The sequence below is a fragment of the Mus musculus genome, chromosome 3 (genome assembly GCF_000001635.26).
Source record: "Mus musculus strain C57BL/6J chromosome 3, GRCm38.p6 C57BL/6J".
In the NCBI taxonomy this organism is placed as follows: domain Eukaryota; kingdom Metazoa; phylum Chordata; class Mammalia; order Rodentia; family Muridae; genus Mus; species Mus musculus.
The window spans coordinates 146,483,292-146,505,835 of NC_000069.6; the positions used below are offsets into that span (position 1 = coordinate 146,483,292).

At 39.8% G+C, this 22,544-nt stretch overlaps 2 protein-coding genes across 5 annotated transcripts in view; one reads left to right on the top strand and one right to left on the bottom strand.

Moving 5' to 3' along the window:
- Spata1 (spermatogenesis associated 1) overlaps window positions 1-16,502 on the bottom strand; it is a 42,592-nt gene extending 26,090 nt beyond the window's left edge. For 2 of the 4 annotated variants that reach the window (NM_001370604.1, NM_001316756.2), the window contains exons 1-6: window positions 16,364-16,502; window positions 10,381-10,552; window positions 6,520-6,626; window positions 5,356-5,473; window positions 4,221-4,274; window positions 3,909-4,128 (exon numbers count right to left, since the gene is read on the bottom strand). In NM_001370604.1, the coding sequence (NP_001357533.1) occupies window positions 3,909-4,128; window positions 4,221-4,274; window positions 5,356-5,473; window positions 6,520-6,626; window positions 10,381-10,416 (535 nt within the window). In that variant the 5' untranslated portion in view covers window positions 10,417-10,552; window positions 16,364-16,502. The remainder of the gene's footprint in view (window positions 1-3,908; window positions 4,129-4,220; window positions 4,275-5,355; window positions 5,474-6,519; window positions 6,627-10,380; window positions 10,553-16,363) is intronic. The other 2 variants (NM_027617.3, XM_006502090.4) reach the window with 2 other exon arrangements.
- Window positions 16,503-16,544: 42 nt separating this feature from the next.
- Window positions 16,545-22,252, top strand: Gng5 (guanine nucleotide binding protein (G protein), gamma 5). Its single transcript, NM_010318.2, has 3 exons — window positions 16,545-16,729; window positions 19,969-20,108; window positions 22,043-22,252. The coding sequence occupies exons 1-2, from the start codon at window positions 16,649-16,651 to the stop codon at window positions 20,092-20,094; spliced, it is 207 nt and encodes a 68-aa protein (NP_034448.2). The 5' UTR covers window positions 16,545-16,648; the 3' UTR covers window positions 20,095-20,108; window positions 22,043-22,252.
- The last annotated feature ends 292 nt before the right edge of the window (window positions 22,253-22,544 follow it).

Below are 22,544 nucleotides of genomic sequence, written 5' to 3' on the forward strand. Positions count from 1 at the left end.
GATTGAATGAAGGAAGCGTTCTGCAGGCACTCATGTCGGCATTTTAAGTTTCAGAGCGTGGGGTACTTGGATCTCGGAGCACAGACTCCACCTCTCCCTCTCTTCCTTTACTCCCCTGTCACACACACACTTACACGTTCTCACCAGCCATGCTCTTCTAATGAAGATGGTTTCCATTCAGAAGGAGATGAATGGGGTCAATCAGAAGCAAAGAAACCTTTTCAGATATTTTCTTCTATACAAAATAGACTAACAGAATATTTTCAAGAAATTCCTTTGTATACTAACCTAAACAATAAAAAATTATAAACTCCTTCTTGTTGGACGAAATGAAATACAAATGAAAATTCCTTGCTATGACAATAAATAGCTATATTACAATGATTCATCCAAATAAAATCAATGACTCAAAATAATTCAGCTTGAAATTTTTCAAAAATATCTTTGGCTAAGCATAGAACTGTGGATGGCTATTACTCAAGCCAGTTTATTGACAAAAACTTCTAAATGAAGAAATATCAAGATAACATACTCCATGATTGGGAAGACAGGGAGGTGCTCATGGTTAGAGAGGCTTGTGGCTCTTGGGGCAAGAGCAGGTGGCAGTTGCTTGTTACATGGAAATGACCAAGAAGCCAAGAGCTTGTGGTAGAAGTGAAGGCGAAATACGAACATCAAGCCCTGACACACAGAAGGTCTCATGTCTGTCTGCTAGGCCTCACATCCAAGCTTCCACAATTTCCTAAAACAATGCCACAAGCTGGGGAGCAGGTGCTCACACATGTATCTGTGGAAGACATCCACATTCAAGCTATCACATTCCACCTCCCATCCCTGGCCCAGAGGCTCCACAGACTTCTTAAAAACAGCAACAGCAGTTGGGGACAATAATCTTTAAAACATGGTCCTTACAGAAATGTTTCACACTCAAATCATAATATCAATAAGATTTGTGAGATATTTATATATCTATAGATATCCTCACAAATTTGACAAGTTACTTCTGAATAGTAGAATCATTTATTCTTAATACATACTTTAGTTTCTGGAACTTTAAAGAACTAGCATACATTAACACCTCATTTGTTTGTTTTTGTGTTTTGTTTTTTTAAAGATGTATTTATTTTATGTATGTGAGTCCGCTGTAGCTGTCTTCAGACCCACCAGGAGAGGGCATGAGATCCCATTACATATGGTTGTGAGCCACCATGTGGTTGCTGGGAATTGAACTCAGGACCTCTGGAAGAGCAGTCAGTGCTCTTAGCTGCTGAGCCATATCACTAGCTCCTTAACACCTCATTTGAATTACAGGAATTTTTTATTTGTTTTTAGAAAAGCACCAAAAATTAACCTGAAGAGCTCAGAGTACTTCTAGGCATTGGTCTGCTGTCCATCTTACTGCATGCCCTCAAGCCCTACATTCTTTTCAGTGGCCTGTGTGAGCCCCATAAATAAAGGCTGAGATAAGACCCCTACCTTTAGAATAGCCTTGAGCCTATAGCAACATCCTGCTATTTGCCACATCCTGGGCTCAAGAACTAACTCTTAGTTTTTCAATTCCTTCTTTACTGTGCCCTGAACATCTGCTTGTGGGCTTCTGCTTCAGGAGACTGCTCCTGCCCTCTCAAGGTCCTGTTGTCAGCACCCCCGGGCCTGACAGGGACCCTAGCTGGTTAGAAGCATTTTCCTGCAGTGAATAAAGTTGCTTTTGGTTTATTTCTGACTTCAGTGGTCCTTTCGTCATTATTTGTAGCCCATGGCCCCAACATAATCCAGTTTGAGAACCGCATGTGTGTTGGCAAGAAGGGTCAGCAGGTAAAGGCACTCATCATATCTGAGACTTGAGTTTAAACCCCCGGAACCAGCACTGTGGAGAGAGAACCCACTCTTACAAGTTGTTCTCTCAGCTCCACACACACATAGAAAGAAATGTAAAATAACCACATTTGTGAGGAATTTGTGTAATTTAACATTCCCACCAAGTTTTTAAAAGTCTGTGCAGTTTTATGTAGACTGTGAAATCTTACACAACTTACTTTCATGAGCAATTGCACCTGTATTGGGTACTCCACCTTTTACCATTCAGAAATACTGGATTTTCTGTGAATGTTTTTAATTTTTTCTCTTTAGTTTTTTTTTTTTTTTTTTTTTTGAGACAGGGTTTCTCTGTATAGCCCTGGCTGTCCTGGAACTCACTTTGTAGACCAGGCTGGCCTTGAACTCAGAAATGCGCCTGCCTCTGCCTCCCAAGTGCTGGGATTAAAGGCATGTGCCACCACGCCCGGCCTCTCTTTAGTTTTTAAGGGAATTACCATGAATGACATGTACATGCCAAGATAAAGTATCTATCTCAGTGGTATCATCTGATACTAAATATTAATGCAGAGAATATTAAAGGCATTTGTTGGGGAATGGTTTTGTGCACTGTGTACTCAGATGCAGATTGCAGTATCCAGAGATCTGATTGCAGTCCAGACATCTACATTATCAAGCATCTCCATCTCAATGTTGAATAAAAAATGTTTTCCATTACCTCTGATTGGTTAATAAAGGGCTGGCCAGCCAATTTGGAACTTCAAATCCCAGAGAGGGTCTCAAGTAGGCACCACAAAGGCAGGGGGATGGAGGAGAGGGAGAATGAGAAAAGGAGAGAGAGAGAGAGAGAGAGAGAGAGAGAGAGAGAGAGAGAGAGAGAGAGAGAGAGAGAAGCTTCAACATGATCACTGGTCATAAGCAGGTCACCAAGGGAAGTGGTCATAAGGATACTGATGGAGCAGAAGCAACCAAGACAGGACTAAGATGGCAAGTAATGGGGCACGTGGCTGGGTAGATTAGACAGAATAGCTCAGTATCTGGCCAGCAATAGTATAAGGATCTTGTAATAAATATAGGGTCACCATGTCTTTATTTGGGAGCTATAGGAGGCATAGAAAAGTCAAAAACAATAAGTTTGAAATATCATCTGGTGTAGAATAAATTGAGATGATAAGAAATATAATTACAAAGCAATACCCTGCAGCTGTAATGGATACTGTCATTAGTTTTGGGGAGATATATTTCACTTACATATACTATACCAATTTTGCCCTTGCATACCTTATTTGCCTATGAAATATGATGAAAATGTTCAACTGACATTTTTCTATATAGTTCTGTTTCTGTAAACTTACTTTAATGAAAATATTTTGGTTATTTGCCACTTTGTGTACATGTGTATATGTAGGTGCACCCGTGTGTATGGGTGTGTGTACACATGTGCATGTGGAGACCAGAAGTCAATCTTAAGTGTCCTTCTTCAAGTGCCATCTACCTCCGTGTGTGCCTGTGTGGGGTTATAGACAGGTACAGGTGTCTATGGAGACCAGAAGAGGGCAGCACATCTCCTGGATTGGAGATTGAGAGCAGCCTGATGTGGATGGTGGAAACCAAACTCAGGTGCTAAGTAAGAACAGTAAACACATCTCTGAATCATCGTTCCAGTTCTGACCATTGTGCTTTTGAGATAGCTCCCTGGATTGGAGCTCAGCAAGTAGGCCAGCCTAGGTAGGCTAGACAATCGCAAGGACCTCCCTGTCTCTGACTCCCGAATGCTGGGGTCCAACTGCGCACCATCATGCTCAGCTTGTTTGTTTGTTGTTTTACCCAGGTTCTGTGGCCTGAATGTAGGTCCTTATGTTTGCAAGTCTAACACATTACACCCTGAACTGCCTCCCTAGCTCTTAATTCATTTTTAACAAAGTATTTTATTGTGTTTCCCCCACTTGTCCATTTTAAAGCCCCTCTTGAGTTGAAGCTTTCCTTGCCTGTAATTTGTAAGGTAAGTTTGCCCAAAATTTGCAAATAGGCTTGGTTGCTCCAATTTATTATCTATAAGAAACTCTTGCCTCTCCCATTTTAGTTGAAATCACCTTCTTCCTGATTTGTAAAGTCTCTCCATGTATTTTCCAACAAACTTGGATTTCCAGGTTCATCCTTTGACAAAGATACACTATCTGGTCTGTAGATTGTTCCATTAATCTCCGTAGTATCATTAATACTCTCCTGTTCATCTAAAGTAACTGTTGATGCTGAATAAACATTTCCTAAGTGATCTATTACAGGAAGCAAATATAATTCTGGTTGAAGAGCCTAAAACATAGGAAATTTTTTTAAAAGGTCAAAACCAACAAAATCAACTTTAAATTTTAAAATTAGTGTGAGTTTAACATCATAGTACATACATATGGAGGAGCAAATGATTTGAGTTTCAGTTCTGATTCTTGCTTTTCCTTTACCTAGAGTTGATACATAAGAAAAAAATTAAATTGTTGATAATATTTTTCAATTATTTTTTTCTGTGCTGTTCTATGGAAGACATACAGCATATCAATAAAAGCAACTATGGCTGGATCACAGAGAATGTACAATCCAATCCTATTTCTATTCACTGAACCAAACTTAACTGAAATTTTATGTCTTCTAATAATAATTATGGTAATCATTTGCATGGGAATTGGTGTGTGTGTGTGTGTGTGTGTGTGTGTGTGTGTGTGTGTGTGTGTGTTACTATTCTATGTGTGGTAATAAACGAGCTCAGTTAATCTTCACCTTTCATTAGGTGGACATGACCATCATCTGTACTTTATAGACAGGGAAGTAGAGGCATCAAGAATTCTGTAACTTTCTCAGATGGTATAACTGGCTGGAATTTGTGCCCATAATGTCTTCCATTTCTCAATGGAGAAAAGTAATTTTCATTAAAGGATCTAATTATGCTATTCTTTTGCTCAAAACCTGCAAGGCTTCAGAAAAAAATGAAGTATTCTAGCATTCAAGATCTTTAAAAATGTACTTTATAATTGGTTCTCAACTCTGCCCTCCCCACTTTTTGACACAGTTAACATAACAAAATATAATTGTTCATTCTTTCTTGGTTGCCGAATTTTCTATTCCTCTGATCATTTTCTCTGCTCAGAAATCTCTTCTGACCCTTCATTCTTTTCAAGATCAAATATTATCTTTTATGATTCAAGCTTGAGTAACATTTCTTCCTCAACGTCCCCTACCTACCTTCTTCTGCTGCTAAAAAAATCTTACTTTCTTCATTATATAAAATATGATGTTCAATTTATTCATATTATATAATTTACCTTCACAACCACACCAAAAACACTTTAAGGACAAATTGCATATTTATCTCTATATGCAGTAAAATGTTAATAAATATTTTTTGAAAATAAAATATTACAAACATTTTAGAATTTGTTCTAAATTATCTCATAGTAGGTCAAGGAACTGACTTGATAAGCACTTAAGAAATGTAATTTGATAATATAGACTTTACTTAGAAGGGGAAAAAAAAGCAAGAAAACTTACCACAGCTAAATTATTTCCAATGCATTTCAGAAACAAAAATTTTTCTGCAACAGCATCTACACCAAGAAACTCCCCAAGACGCTCCCTCAGAGCTTGTAAGGTAAGCTGAGGAGATACTCTGAAATACCATGACATTGTTTTAAATAGATTTGAAACATATTAATGATATAGCTTTAGTCTAGACTAATAGCTTTAGTCACCTAACACAAATGTAAATACTAATTTAATGTATTAAATATAGTTTAACATCTTATGTTTCTACACAGCCTAGAACTTTGATCATTTCCAGTAGGTACTTTTCAAAACAAATGATTAACAATATGTCTTTTAAAATTGTACAAATGAATGCAGGTTATAAGTATCTTTTGTACTGAAAAGGAAATGTCTGTTTTGCAAATCTATATCCAAGTTTATGATTAAAACAAAACTTTGTGCACAGAGACCAGAAGACAACGTTGTGGGGTCGGTTCTCCCCTTCCACCTTTACGTGGAACTGAGCTCAGGTAGCTAGGTTTGTGTGCTAAGGACTTTCAGTTGTTGAGCAAGCTCAGCAGCTCAGAACTGTAGATAATGCCCGTATATAATTTGTTCTCCAACAGAAAAGTCATCAGTGCGACTGGGGAAGGTGACGGGGAAGTTCAGAAGGAGAGATATAGTCAAGGGGAAAACAGGCAGCCAGATTACATAGTGTCATGTCTGTCTGAATGTGAAAACCCACACATAACTAAGTTTTTATTCTTTTAAACCATTATAAATCATTGTCAATATATTGTTTTAACTACTGCTTACAGTTCAAGTGGTGTTGAATTTTAGGTAATTTCTGTTAATTATTTTCATGTTTAATCTTTATAATAAAGAGGGATCATACATTGCTTTTTAAGCAGTAGCAATATTATGGCCATGTGACATCTGTTCTTTAGCAATGTTTAAGATACGAGGTTTATTTATTTGTTGTGGTAGCAATTTACACCTGTGACCTCATTTATCACTCTACCCCTGATCCATATCACTGGCCTTACACAGTGCTGCTTATTAGCAGCATTTATTGACGTAGGAATGGATACATCATATGGACAGGATACTTCTCACTTACAAGATTTTTAATTTTCACAAAACATATTTCTCTGTTTTAGAAAACTTGTTTCATGACCACAAAATACTTGCCTTATAAATCCAGCAGAAATAAAGTTGTTAATAACTTCTATTGAAATAGTATTTAATTTATAGTTCCACGATCCTTCAGGGACATAAAAAACATGAAGTTCCACCAACTGAATAAGAAAAGCATCAATTAAAATTTTTCTATAGAAAAAGAATCAATTTACTTCCTATAGAATTTTAAATTAAACACAACTAAACTATAGAATGTATTAATTCATATAAACAAATGACAAAATGAGAATTTGTTAAATTGACTGCTTGACATTTGTTTCCGTTGAAACAATGATAACCCGTTGTTCACAGCTTACACACCACCCTTGATAAATGACACTCCTCTTCGTCTGGAATTCATTAAAAGTATTTCTTTCTCCCTCCCCCCTTCTTTTCTTTTCTCTTTCTTTCTTCCTTCCTTTCTTTCTTTCTTTCTTTCTTTCTTTCTTTCTTTCTTTCTTTCTTTCTTTCTTTCTTTCTTTCTTTCTTTCCTTCCTTCCTTCCTTCCTTCCTTCCTTCCTTCCTTCCTTCCTTCCTTCCTTTCTTTCTTTCTTTCTTTCTTTCTTTCTTTCTTTCTTTTTTCAAGACAGGGTTTCTCTGTGTAGCCCTGGCTGTCCTGGAACTCACTCTGAAGACCAGGCTGGCCTCGAACTCAGAAATCTGCCTGCCTCTGCCTCCCAAGTGCTGGGATTAAAGGTATGTGCCACCACTCCCGGCCGCTCCCCCCCTTTCTAACAGAAGTTTACTAGTGTACGACAGGTTCCAGGATAACACTTCATTCTAGTTTTAGGTGGCAAAGGCTGCTATAGCAGGAAATCCAGATGTTTAAAAAGGAATGAACTATCGAGTGCAAGGACGCCTTATTTTTGCCAGACTTCTTTTCTGTTTGTGGCCAGGAGGCCCTTTCCTGCAGCCTCCCTTTTAACTGCCTGAGTTTCTTCTGCTCCTTTAACTTTGCTTGACGGCCTAGTCTTTCTCGCCCTCTCCTTGGCCTGCGGAGACCTTGGGCTGCTTCAGGTGCTTCCTTCTCCATCTTCTGTGGCCTCTTCCCCAGACCCTTAGAAGCCAGAAATGGAGGTTTGTTTTTTCTTTTTAAATATTACTTTATTTTACTTATATGAGTACACTGTAGCTGCCTTCAGACACACCAGAAGAGGGCATCAGATCCCATTACAGATGGTTGTGAGCCACCATGTGGTTGCTGAGAAATGAACTCAGGACCTCTGGAAGAGCAGTCAGTGCTCTTAACCACTGAGCCACCTCTCCAGCCCAGATGGTGTTTTCTTATTGCTAGCTTTTATCTCTCATCTCTATCCTACATTCTTTGAGTTTTAAGGATCGTTGTCTCACAGTGACAATCCAAAAGCTGTGGTTTTGGGAGTGTATCTGTTTCCTAGAGTTCTAGGAAGAATGTATTCCTGATGTAAGCTTAGCTGTTAACTATAACAAAACCAATAATTACTGTAGAGTCTCACGTTCTTTATTCTAGGAAAGGCTTTCATCTACTGCACATTAAAGTTCAAAGGACTTAAATAATTATACTCTTAACTAAAACAGTACATATCTAGAAACTTTACAAGTTTGACTAAGGGCTAGAGAGAGCTCAGCGGTTAAGAGCGCTTGCTACTCCTGCAGAGGATCCAAGTTTGCTTCCAGAACCCACATTGCTTTAAGTCCTGCTTCAGATGATCCAACACCATCCTGTAGGCTCTGGGAGCTCATGGTGTACACACACACACACACACACACACACACACACACACACACACACCATCCTATAGGCTCTGGGAGCTCATGGTGTACACACACACACACACACACACACACACACACACACACATTTTGGTGTTCCCTTAAATTCTTTACCAGACTAAATACCTCATTTGCTTCTGACTAATCTTGGCCCTGTGAGGAGTTAGATAATCTTGGTTAAGAAGTAAAAAACAGATTAAATACAGAGTTTCTTTGAAAGTATTTACTAGGAAATATAGATATAGAGGTAAGGAAAAATGGGAAGATAAAGGCATGGAGAGGATGTGAGTTTTAAATAGAACAGTGTTGCAGAATTGTGCTGAGGTCTAACTAAAGACTGAAGGGAAAGAATGAACCAGTCAAGTGGACATAGAGAGATAGAAAGTTCTAGGAAGAGCTAAAACAAAGGCCTCAACGTAGAAGAGGATTGAGCAGGAGATAAGAGGAAAGCAGAGTCAGGAAAGCCTCAAGGAGGAAGGGACTGCATGCTTCTAATAGAAGCACTACAAGACATGACTCACATTACATCTTTGTTTCATATGAAGATAAATATATATACACAGTTATGAATGTTTAAATATCTACAATTTACATAAAAAGTAAACATTTACCATTTTTTTCTGTCTGTCTTTCTCTCTTTTTATTTCCTTCGTTCTTTGGGTCTCATATAGCCTAGGCTAGTCATAAACTCACTGTACAAGTGATAGATTTTTTTAATCTTGATCCTCTTGCTTTTGTCTCCTGGATGCTGAGATTACTAATATCAGCCACCATGTCTGGCACTCTCTTTTTCTCTTTCTTGACAGAACAAAGGAGATCTGATACCATGATTTCCTATCAAAGTATCCATACATATTTTAATGTCCATTATCTGTAAATAAAGACTTCTCTAACATTTTTATTTTCACATAAAACATTTATTTTATTAATGTCAACCAGCATCTGATCTATATTCAGAGTACATTGTTAAATTTTCCTCAATGTTTTTAAGCCTGGGATTCATTCAAAATCTACATAGTAGAAGCTATGTATGGTGGAGGACACCTGCAATCCCAGTATCTAGAAAGTTAAGCAGAGTCGAGTGTGCAAGTATTAGCTAAAAACATTTGCATCAGAAAGGAAAAAACAGATTTGCAGTTATCTGAGAAAAGGAGAAAGCAGTGCCAATGTCTGGAACAGGGTTGAGAACCAGCTGTAGCTATGTTAGGTAAGATGCTCAGTGATCATCCAAACAGCAATGTCCAACAGTCAGCTGAGTATGCCTAGATCTGGAATTTGGAAAAGTAAACTTGGAGGAAAAAATGAAGGCCTTAAAGTTGGTATTAAAATCTTTAGGCTTGAGGAGATCACCAGAAAAGAAGAGCAGAGAGAGAGAGAACAGCAGCCGAGATGATCCACTATAAAGATGTTGGGAAGACCCAACAAAGAAGGACTAAGAATGAGCAACCATGAACAGAGGGAAAATCTCATTATGTAAGAAGCTATGTGAAGGAATTTTATCAGGGAAGAAGGGATTCAATCAGATCAAGTATGTTTAGGAGAATTAATTACACCTAATAATAAATTTCATGATGAAGAAGTGAATTTAACAAGAGTTTAAAAGTGAAAAGTTTGTGAAAGTGAAAGCATGATTGGGGTAGATTAAGAAAGAACAGAAGGTTGATGGTGATTGAAGAGGGTGCAAAATACCTGTACAAAAGAGCAAGTCATGAGTGACATATATCCCGAATACCTTCCAGCAAAGTGTTCCGCTTGAGACAGTGAAAACTGTCCTTATTGCACATTCGTCCTCAGATCTTCAGAGAAGGTTAGGTGGAAAATGTATTTATTAGGAATGTTGTTTAGCAAATTATAAGGCAAGAGCTGAAAAGTGGTCAACGTGTGAGTCAGGGTGATCTTGCCCCTAAGGAATTTAAGCTGGGTATGAGGGCATGCTCGGTTGAGAAACACTAAGAAGGGTGGTAAGATCGCTTCATTGCTGAGCATATGGAGATACAAGAACCAGAATCACAAAATCCAATGTGACATGGGAAGCTGGGATCATGGTAGACTTAGCATCCACCATTATGTCATAAATATTTTTTGCTTTTTTCAAAACCAGTAATAGGCATGTTTTCTTACCTCTGATGAAGATGGTCGACTTGGATTGAGCGACATGTTGTCCAGTGTCTCAATGGGATAGTTATCAGGTGGAGTTTTGGATAGTTAATATATCTTTCTTCATTTAAGCAGCATTAAGTAAGTATTTAAATAGATTTTTGGTTTAAGATAGCATTCCAGCTATTTCTGGTCTCTGATGTGTTCAAAGAGTAAAGAGAAAAACAAAAGCTTTAATAGAAACCCAAGATATAAGTTTACAAATATATATAATCTTATTATACTCATTTAAAAGGATATTATGCAGTAAGTAGGCCAGTGGTTCTAGGAAAAAGCACACTTTATATAGATGGCCTTCCCAACTTATAATTGTGTGGAAGTGATAGTGTTCTTGAATTTTAGAATTGTTGTTTCTTCCTGAGCTAGCGACATGCGGCTTGATATTCCTTGGAATGCTGGGCAGTACCAGTAAGCCGCAGCTCTGCCAGGTACAAGGTCATAAAGGGGAGTGCTCTTGCTGAGCCATAATGCATCAGTAAATCATGTTGGGTTAAACATATACTATATATAATATAGAAATATACTTTTAAAAAATTTATACCAATGGCCATGGAATGATGAAAACTGTTTTCTTATGCATTTCTTCCAAGGCATAGCATAAATGTAAGCAACCATTCTAATTAAAAATACTAATCTTTAACTATATCAGGCATTATTTTTATATTATTTCCTGTGGTTTTCCTCATATAATTTATGGCAATGTATATCAACGAATGGTAAAATGTATACACACACACATATGATTTTTCTAAATAGAAATTTCCAAAGTTGCCAATCCCTGCTGATGCTTACACTCAGCCCGTGAAAGCTGTTTTGTAGCTAAAGGAAGAGGCAGTTCCTGTATCACAGCTTTACTCTGTCCTCCAAGTAGTAACAGCATACAAATCCAAAACTCTCCTAACCTTAATACAGCTTATATATTATATGTACACATTATATATATAAATGCGTTAATAACAATGCATTTAATACAACTAATACTTAGCTCTATGAAATACTACTAGATACCACTATTGACTTTAACACTACCAAAATTAATAAAATTATTTTGTGGGATATACAATCTTTTGAATCAAATTAGATTCATATATTACTGGCCCCCAAGATCTGGTTTTCCCTACAAGCAGATCCTCATGTATACCATGTAATACTATATAAACCTTGCTCTCCAATTTAAAGCTATTGGTTAAATAAAAGTGGCTACATCCAATTACTGGGCAGAATGTAAGTAGGCTAAATTTCAGTTACCAGGCTGAGGATCACATGTAGGGACCATAAGGAAGGAAGAGGAGACGAAGGAGAAAGGACGGAGAGAATAGAGGTCTCCATTAGATGTGATGAATCAGGCGCACATGCCCAAGTGAAATGTCCCCTGAGAACAGACCAGTGGAGCAGAACTAAGCCAAGCGAGACTCAAGCAGCAAGTACTTGGGGAGCAGACGGTCTAGCGTATAGAAAAATAGATTAGGGGTAATTCCCAGTGACTGTGCTAAGCTGCTTAAATACATCTATAGGACTCGGCTTCGATTATTGGGGCACTGACTGGGTCATATTAACAACTAATAGAGTCAGTAAATAACATTTAAAGTACCACTTATATAAGTATGAATTAGCTAAATAGTATTTGAATTAAGAAACTGAAAACTTTATGCAGATATATTAAATATATTAATTCAGAACAAACTTGTAATTAAGAGAACTCAAGAACTATCAATAAAGATCTACTTCACTATTGTTTTTTGGTAAACTACACTCTAGTGTGCTTTTTCTCAAGTAATAGCAAAGTAGCAATATTTAGCAATATTTATTTTAGTCATGTTTAGACATTTCTAGCTGGACAAGTAATAGAGACCAAATTATTTGTGTCTGTGTCTGTCTGTCTGTGTGGTTTTTTTTGTTTGTTTGTTTGTTTTGTTTTTTGTTTTTTTTTTCCTTCCTCAAGGCAGGGTTCTCTGTGTAGCTTGGCTGTCCTGGAGCTCACTTTGTAGACCAGGCTGGGTTCAAATGCAAAGATCTAACTGCTTCTGCCTCCTGAGTGCTGGGACTAAATATGTGTATCACCACCATCGCCTGGTTGAGACTGAAGTTTTAGATAGCTAAAAACAAATAAAAGGGCCTGTTAGGAAGCTAAGTCCGTTAGGAATAAGATTTGGTGGCGGGAACCCTCCCAAAGTTTTCAAATATAATTTGGTAGCTGCTAAGGAAACAATATAGGGAAAGACGTTATGAAGCAGTCATCATAGCCACTAGACATGCTCATACCATGAGAAAGCTGTACTTTTTTGAGGTTATATAGATTTTAAAAACAGATTGACTAAGCAAATGCATGGTAACAGGAAAGCTAGATAAAACTAGTTATAAGCAACAAAGGCCAGGATTTTTGCTGCTAAAATTCTCAACCTTTGATTTTCTTCCTGTTTGGTTTATCTGTGACATAGTTCTAGTTTTGTTTGTTTGTTTGTTTGTTTGGGTTTTTTTTTTGGGGGGGGGGTTGAGACAGGGTTTCTCTGTGTAGCCCTGGCTGTCCTGGAACTCACTTTGTAGACGAGGCTGGCCTGGAACTCAGAAATCTGCCTGCCTCTGAAGTTTTGAAGTTTCACATAGAATCAATTTTCATGACTTGTCTACATTATCTTTACAATAATAACCTCACTCAATGCTTTACTAACTTGAATGAATCTGTTATTTAATTAATAACAAGTTTAAATTAAAATTGGGCATGATTAGAATTTCAAGTTAATCCTAACCAAAACATTTCACATACTAAATCCTAACATAACACTTGGATTTCCAGACAAATGGACAAAGTAATACCAATTAGAACATAAAGCAATCTGACGAGCAAAGCGAAGAGGACTATACAGTTCTAATATAGACTCCTCTACGTACTACAATATTTTACCTTACAACCTTCCTGTCAAGAACGGATGATCAATCTTATCTTGTATACTAATTTTAATCAACAATTACCAATGTGTCTAAAAGTGAGTTGTTTAGTCTGGGGGTACAGTGCAGTTGGGGATCACTTGCATAGTACATGCAAAGCCCTTAGGTTTGAGCCCCCAGAACCAAATGTTAAAAATCAAGTGACTGAAAAAATAAAAATAACTTTGACACTCAGCTCCAGAGCTAAAATCAAATTTTAAAAATTTCTAGTATTCCTCAAAGTAAATAAGGATTTGAGAAATTTTTAGTTATTGTTTGAGGCTAGCAAATACAAAGAGATACTTAGTGTACTAGAAATCCCATGTGACCACTAAAATTGGGAGTTGACTGAGGCTATATTTACATCTATCAGAACTCCATAGAAAGCAATCACAGGGACTGAGCATTAGCAAAGCAGGGTTCTAGTCCTGCAAACTATATAAGGCCATTCACTGTGGTCTATGCCTCAGTCATAATGAGAAAATGACTTGAGCGTAAGATTCTTTCCAGTTCTTGGATTCATTCGGGTAGTGATAATACCTTTCAACTAAGAGAAATCAGAATACAGTCAACCTTATGGCAGATGATAGAAAGACACAGATCTCTCTGATTAGGATAAATTCAGGTTCTATTTCTGTTCTGAGAGTTTTGTCCTGTCTAGTACACGGGTGACCCAATAAAGTACTAACCCTCCTAAAAGGTAACTTGTGTTAGTTAAATAAACGAAGTGCCCAGGGACATCTCTGAACCTACATACCATTAGGGTATATTTAAGTCTTATAGTACTAATTGATGAATGAAGTCTATTTATAATGATGCCTTGACCTGTTGATTTGAGCCTGTAGCAGTATAGTACATTGTGGCAGGGACACATGACAGAAACTTTTGATATGAAATGAAAAGACTGAGGAAGAGGCAAATGTCCTGATACCCCTATCAATGGCATGTTTGCCTTCCTTCCACTAGGCCTTACTCCATAAAGGCTCAACCTTCCAATAGTCCACAGGCAGGCAATCAAGCTTTAGCATTTTGGCCTTCGGAGTTTAAGACAGAACTCATAGCATAAGGTGAATGCTAATGTGGTAAGATAGGAGGACAGAAATGTAACATTTTAGAGTAAAAATACTTAATGCCCCATTTCCTGAAAAATGGGTGAAAATATGCATAAATGTTGACTAAAAATACAAATCTTCATTGGCTATCTTAAACACTTTTGCAAACATTTCTTTACCAAAATTTCCCTATAAGTTCCATATTCAATAATGAAAACTAATTATTATACCAACAACATATTAGCAAAGCCATAGAAAGAAATGTATTGCATGTATGTAACAGGAAAAAAAATTGGGAAACCTATGTTGTAGGAATTTTTTAGAACCAAGTCCAGGGCCCATTTTGATAACAAAGTCTATCTTTAATCATCTAATATGTAAACACATGGTAAAGCCTTTGAAATATTTTAGAACATCGTGGAAGGTTAAAAAAGCTTTTACTAGGAGATATTGATAGTTCATGAACTGTATGTAATACTCATATCTTCGAATGTAAATGAATTTAAAGGCAATCTTATTTTCCTTCCTTTCTATCCCAATATGTATTGCTTATTTGACATACCATAAAACTATGATAGCATCTGGTGTGTGAGACAGCAATACACTCTGGTTTCCTAGCTCAATAGTTTGGGGAAAAGAAAACAATAAACTTTCTGAGACTAAGACAAATTTGTTTATTCCTCAACATTTCCTTAATAATGGGTTCTGTACCATGTAAAATCTTCTTTGAAATGTCTTCCAGCACATTCCATAGTTCTTAAGTATTATTGTAACTAATATAAAGTAGAACTTTAAGTTACACGTTAATCTTAGAAATCTGCATTTTAGCATACATTACAGGTAACAAGGCACAAAGTAAAATATTTGTGTTACATTTTGCATTAATTAATTTATTTTGGAGGCACAAGCCTTTAATCACAATGCTTGGAAGGCTGTGGGTTTCGAGGCCAGCCTGGTCTACATGGAGTTTCAGGCCAGCCAGAACTACAAAGTGAGACCCTGTCTCAAACAATATGGTTTGTTCGTTCACTTTTTAAATTATGTATTAATTAATGTACGTGTGTGAATGCAAACGTTCCCAGACTCCAGTGAGGGTGACAGTAGCCCAGGACTTGGTGCTTTTGAGTTGCCCAGTGTGGGTGGTGGGAAGTGTGACCTTAGGTCCTCTGCACGAGGGCTCAGTTCCCCAGTCCTCTAACTGCCATCTTCCAGCCTCAGTTTTCGTATTCTTTACACATATAATTTCATTTCGTTTCATTTTTTTTTTCCAAGAAATCCAGGGAGCGTTTTAACTTCGGCAGTTTAAACGGCTTGCCCAAGCACACCAGGGCTAAATTCAAACCCAAGTTTCTTAGATGGTCACTGTTAAGGACTGGGTAAAACCCCAAACTGATATTAACTGCTCAGTAACGCGATGTGTTGGCCCAGAGCAAACCATGTCATTTTTCTCAGTATCCCAAAGAAACAGCACTCACGACGAACCTCCTGTTTAGAGATGTTAGGTCTCAACAGGACTAATTTAAATCTTACTAAACTTTTGAGTCCTTCTGAAAACCCCTCTGGGGTTCATCAGTTACAAGCACGAAGTCAGCAATTACAGGGACATCAAAAGAGCAAACGATCCCCGAACGCGAACGCTTTATTTTTTAAAAAAGCACGGGGGACAGATTCCAGAAAGACAGGGCTAACAGGAAGCTGTGCGGGGCGGCTCGCACCTCTCGGCGACAGGCCAGCCTCCGACCGTCCAGGGTCCCGCGGCCCGGGTCCGTTACGGCGCCCTGGGCCCCGGGCTGGGCGAGCTGCGGCCGGCGCCGCCGGTTCACCCGAGGGCGCCTCACACAGGGCTGAGCTGGCGGGACTTGGGACGTGTCACGGACGCCCCGAGGCAGCGCGGCCACGTCCCTCACCCCGCCGTCGGTCGCGGACCTCCCTCCCCGCGCTCCCGAGTCCGCCCCGGGGCGTCCTCTTACCTCGCCCTACCCAGCCCCTCCAGAGGCGGAAGGCGCCGGCCGGGCGTCGGGCCGCACCGCCCCCGTCGCCACCGCGCCCACCGGCCGCTCCGCCCCTTCTCTCTCTCTCGCGCGCGCGGGGGGAGCCCGCGGCCGTCCCGGGGGGAGGGGGAGGGGGCGTCGGCGCGCATGCGCGGCGCGCACAGCCCCGGAAACTTCGACGAAGTTCGGAGCCCCGCCCCCGCCGTCCCGCGACCTGCCGCCCCCTGCCCGGACTGACGAGTCGGCCCGGCTGTCCCGAGCGCCATGTCGGGTTCTTCTAGCGTCGCCGCCATGAAGAAGGTGGTCCAGCAGCTCCGGCTGGAGGCCGGGCTCAACCGCGTGAAGGTGAGCGGGCGTGGGCGGGCGGTGGGCCCCGGGGTTGGGGGGAAGCGCGAGCCGACACGCGGCTCCTCTGGCCGGGCTGTGGGCCGAGGGCGAGGAGGGGGCCCGCCCTTCCGCCGCCCGCCGACTCTCGGCGGCCCCGGCGGGTCTCGCCAGCGACTTCCGTCTCGCACGTCTCACCCAGGCTCACTCCCAGCCCTCGTCCTTTGAACACACACGAGTCCGCCTGGGTAGCTCCGGATGGCGGCCTGATGAGCAACTTTTGTTTGCGGATCGTCCCGGGAGTCTCCGGACTCCACCTTTGTGGGGGTCCAGCCTCGAACAAAGAGGTGTTTGCAGCAGACGCCGCGGCGTGCTCGGCTGACCTTGCTGGGGTGTCTGTTTACCCGAGAAACCGCTGGCCGCTGGCCTGGGAGCTTGCGGTCTGGTTGGGGGGTCGGGTCTTGGGCTGTTGACTTTTAGGGAAAGGCTGTCCTTGTTGGTAGACAGCTAGGCATTCAGACGCTTTGGCTCTAAGGACCGTTTGGTTTATTTTTTTCAACTCCTAAACGGATTTGGCCTCTTTCTGACGTAATAGGTCGGGTTACATGTGAAACACTTCCCGGTGATTATAAAAAGAAACAAGAATATAAGTCGCCTTGCTAGACCCTGCCAGTTTCCAAGGTGATTTGATTTTATATTCAGCAGGCTAGTCCTTATTTCTAACGTGCTTTTGGAGAAGGCTTCTATTTAGCTTTCTTCTCAAGTAGAAATGTCAGAGACTGCTCAACTTCCTTGTGGTAACCATAGGAGGAGGGTAGGGAGACGCCCAATCAGTCTTGGTTTGGACTCTAATCATATTCTCACTTTTCATCCAAGTGACTTAGTCTTGGCCAGATTAGAGCTCTGAAATTTGAAGTGATCTATTGATCATCATCATTCATATATAATAACTGTCATAAAGTAGGCCAGGAAGGAAAAAAATAGTGGGTTGGGGGAGGAAATAAAGACAGGTACGTGTAGTAATTACAGTGGCGGTACTTAACCCTGGTGGCCCAAAGCAGTGAGCTAGCTCCCAGAGGAGGACTTCCTTTTCTTTGAAAACCCTACCTGCTCTGTGGCTACCTCCTAGCTTCTCTTGCCTTGCGTCCTAATTCTTCTGAAGGCTTCTCACTGGGATGACTCGAGCCACCACAGACAAACAGGTTTTTGAAGTTTCCATGGCAAGGCTCATCTCACTTGGGAATGTTACATGTCTAATCTAGGTTCCTAAATTAGGTTAGGTGCCATTTGATATCATCCATGTACCACACCTATGCTAGGTGCTTTTTGTGTGTGACATTTTAAAGCTAGCATAAACTTACTATTGTATTCGTTTAGGTGGTAATTACAAGTGCTTTTTTTTACCAAACTCTCAGGTAGGTCAGGACATTTGGAAGCCTGACTAATAGTTTTGCAGTGTCAACCTCCTGGATGGTAGATAGTGGCTGCTCTGTGGCTTGGGTACTAGCAGCCATTCCATCTTAAGTCTCAAGGTTGCTGTTTAGAATGCTGGGTTTTGTTTTCTTGAGACAGGGTTTCTCCATATAACCCTGGCTCTCCTGGAACTCTCTGTAGAGCAGACTGGCCTCAAGCTGAGGTCTGCCTGCCTCTGCCTGCTGGGATTAAAGGAGTGCACCCCAGCGGCCTGGAGCACTGTTAGTCAAACAGCCTTAGGTTTCTCACCGTTCCTTCCCTAGGATTCTGTGCCTAGAGATACAGTCCATACATCGTGGTACTTGGAGAAATGTGTGGGAAAGGAATTAACAGGCACTTCATGCTAACTGCTGATCTTGAACAAAACCAAATGCTGTAACACTGAAAACTCATACTTTACCTTCCATACAGTAGCCACTTTTAAGAGGCAAAGCAGGGTGTGGGTTATTTGTACAAGCGTTTAAGAACTGCAGGAACCTCTAATATTCAGTCCATGAGTCACATGAGACGTATTATACTGAATTGTTGTATAAGCCAAACACAGGTAGATTGAAGCTGAGTTTAACTTATCCAGGGTGACTGATCCCTAGGTCACAATATAGCTATCATCTAGGGCCTGGGTTTTAGGCATTTGTTGTAATCTTAGAGATAACTGAGATTAAGAGTAAACACAGGAATTAAATGGCTTGAGTGCATTTTTAGTTTTTCAGTGTCTGCTTACCCATCCACTTTGTTGTGTCGGTATTTGTGTTCAATCAGCTAGTTTGAGATAGGGTTTTGCCAAGTAGCTGGACCAGCTTTGAACTCAACTGTTTAAGTTACAGAGCCAGGCACTTCTGCTCTGGTTAATTTAAAAGGTGTGTGTATGTGAGCATGCATGCCATGGTACACACGGGGAGTTAAGAGAGCTGCAACCTTGTAGAGTTTGATCACTCCTTCCACTCAAATGTGGGTTCTGGAGATCAAACTCAGGCCCAGTCTAACAACCTTTCTGAGCAGCCTATCTTCAAGAAACACTGTATTTGCCACAAATGTGATTTGGCAGTGTTGATACGTGTATATAGTACAACCCAAATAGGACTTCAGTATTGTTTATTATATCCTGTATTTCCTAACCAGAATATATATAAAATGGTAGGTGTATGTCACTCTTAATTGCAAGGTAGTATATGGATGGGTATAAATTTAAAGAACATTGAATTCTTAGTTCTGTGCTGGTTACCTTAGGTTCATGGGCATTTTTCCAGTTTGCTTTCAAGACCATTTCCCTATAATGTTAAGATCTTTTTGTTGAACTATTAATACTACATATTAATAACAAGATAATGGGGGATGTGACTCAGTTGTTAAGAGTTTTTGCCTATGAAAGTCCTGATTTGGATCCCAGCACTCAGATTACCATCTAAGAGGCAGGAGGCTTAGATGTTCAGTGTTTAAGGCAGTTGCTGCATAGCAAGTTTGAGGCCAGCCTGGGCTACACAAGACTAAACAAATTCTATTTTCCCCAAACCAAGCTGTCAGGGCTTGTTGAACAGCCCATCATATAAAAACAAGACATGCTGTGCTTTGTAGGTAAATGGGATTATACTATTGAGTCGCTTGATGCTTGTGATGAGTAGGAAAAAAACATTGCAATTCAGTTTCATTTACTTAGTGTCCTGAGTATGAGCCAGTATAGAACGGTTAGCAGTACGCTATTTTGAAGTGATGTTTATTTCAGGTGTTTCCAGACTTATAAAAATCATCAGAACCTTAACCAATAGATGTTTCTCCTTTCACTGTCATAGGTTTCCCAGGCAGCTGCAGACTTGAAACAGTTCTGTCTGCAGAATGCTCAACATGACCCTCTGCTGACTGGAGTGTCTTCAAGTACGAATCCCTTCAGACCCCAGAAAGTCTGCTCCTTTTTGTAGTCATCTATCTTGAGGTAAGTTCACACCGCCCCCTTTGATTCAAAGGAAGACACTTAGGTCTTCTTATCTGTAGCACTGACAGTGTCTGTCCCTGTGGTCCTGACTGGCATTCCAAATTCCTTGTTTTTGAAGGCTACTGAAAACTAGGTTAGAAGTCACAAAGACTAATGTTTTTATTTATATCAGAGTGCTAAATAGATGTAATAACTGTAACTAGAAGCACGGGAGACTCAAGAGTCCACTGCCACCAGCAGCCATGTGTTTGTGGAGTGCTGGCACAAGCAGCATGACTGTTTGGAGATCCTAAAATGCTTTTTTTACTTCTCAAATTGAAATGTTAACAGATTTACAGTGTTTATAGCAATGGCTCTACAGGTATCCTGGTGGATTTGTGGATAAACTGTTGTCACTGGTGTAAGAGACCCAAGGTGTGAGTAGCACAGCAGAGAGCTAGGGAAAGCAATGTTGGGGTACCTGAGTAGGCACACACAGCGCAGGAACCCCACCTCCGTTTTTCATTGAGAGAGATTTCCATTTGTGTTGGCAGGGAACTGGAGCTGAGGATCTGCACTCTCTAATAGGGCTATCAGAGTGTATATTCATGTCCTAGACTAAATGTCATGTGTGAAAGACCTGTTCTCCACAGATGTTTTGGCTAATTTAAGATGTAATTATAGGATACTATCATTTGTAATCTTTGGAACATTAGTAGTATTGAATTAGGAAGCAAACTTAAGAGTGTTTTTAAAAATACAGTGTGTGTGGTGCACACCCTTATACTAACATTCTGACTTGTGAAGTCCAGGAAGCTGCTTCCTAAAATACCTTGTTACATAGGCTTTGTAGATCTATCCGGGAGTGCACAGGAAGTTACACAGCTCTTGCTAAACAGACTTGACTTCATTTGCTATTTATTAATCGAAGTTAATTGCTTTCCCCCCAGAGGTTTTGTTGAAACCTCTTCAGTGTTAGTTATGAAGTAATTAAAAATTTCAAATAAGTATAAAGGTGAACTGGTTATCTACCATTTCAAGGTCACTTCACCCTTTGTACACCTTCTTTTATAAAACAGGTCACACTCATTTCCATAACTTGTCGTGGAGTAGTTATGCCTTTGTTTTTTTCTTTCTCCTGTATACACACTTAACTGTATTTTATAGTTTCAAGATAGTCATTTCTAAATGTATAACTATTGCTTCAATTTTGAGATGTTTTGTCCTGTATAGTTTAGACATTTAAGCTGTTAGACAGTATTCTGTTGTATGTGTAGACCTTCCTTTATCCATTCCTCTAATGGGCTGCAGTCAGGTGGTTTCATTTTTATGCTGCTGACAGTATACTCAGTATCCTTGGTGTGTTTTCTGTGGGTAGGTGAATAGAAGAGACTCTATCTTAGAAATCACTTTTTCAAAGGATCGTTAGATTTTCTGTTAAGTATTTTTATTTTACCTTTTTATTATGATAAAAAGTATATTTCAGTAGTAATATTAGTGAGGTAATCTATGAGACTCCATAAGATAGGATTTTTCTGCCAGTTGTGAAAATTAAAGGAAAGTTGGATTTTAGTGCCTTTTATACTGTAGATTGTATTCTTTCTTACTCTAGTACTTGGTGATGGTAAACAGATAAACAGGCTTAGGCTTAACCCTTTATAAGCCAACATTCATGTGAGCCACCTAGAGAGGGGTTGATTCATGGTGGGGTGGATACCAACAAACTCATCATGACTGAAAGTATAGCATACCCCTAAACTGATCACACCTTGTGTGTTGTAGCACACCAACTCAGATTCAAAGTATAATAATGTATTATTAACCAACAAAATGGGCAGAATGTAAGCCATTTTCAAAAATTAAAAAGGAAATTGTCCTTGCTCAGGTATTAGTGATAAAAAGTGTTTTAAAAAGTTACCTGTGTGATACTTTATCTTCTTTTTTCCTCCCACTAGGTTTCTCAAACCACTTTTCATGAACCAGTGAATATTCAAGAGAACTAAATTTGAAGTCTGTACAAAAGCTTCTCTTTAACACGTGCCATAATACACTATCTTCTGCTCGTCAGTCCTTAACATCTACCTCTCTGAATTTCATGGATTTCTGTCTCACAAGGTTTAACTATTTTATATACACTGGCTGTAGCATACAATAAAGCATCATACAAACCTTTGGCCTCCTTACTGATGTGAAATATGCTGGGTACTAATCTTTTCAACACCAAGACTCAGGGCCTTATATTGGCCAGGCTTCTAGGAACTTACAGAACAACTGCGAATCTTTGTTCATAGACTAGGAGACTTGAAGTCTCTGTCCTTGTGTTATTTATGGGAATTGTTTTAAATAGTCCACATACAGGTGGAGAGATGGCTTGGTGGTAAGAGTACTTGCTAGGCAATAGTGATGTGAGTTCAGAACCCTGCCACCTGGGTAAGAAAGCTGGGCATGACTGCATGC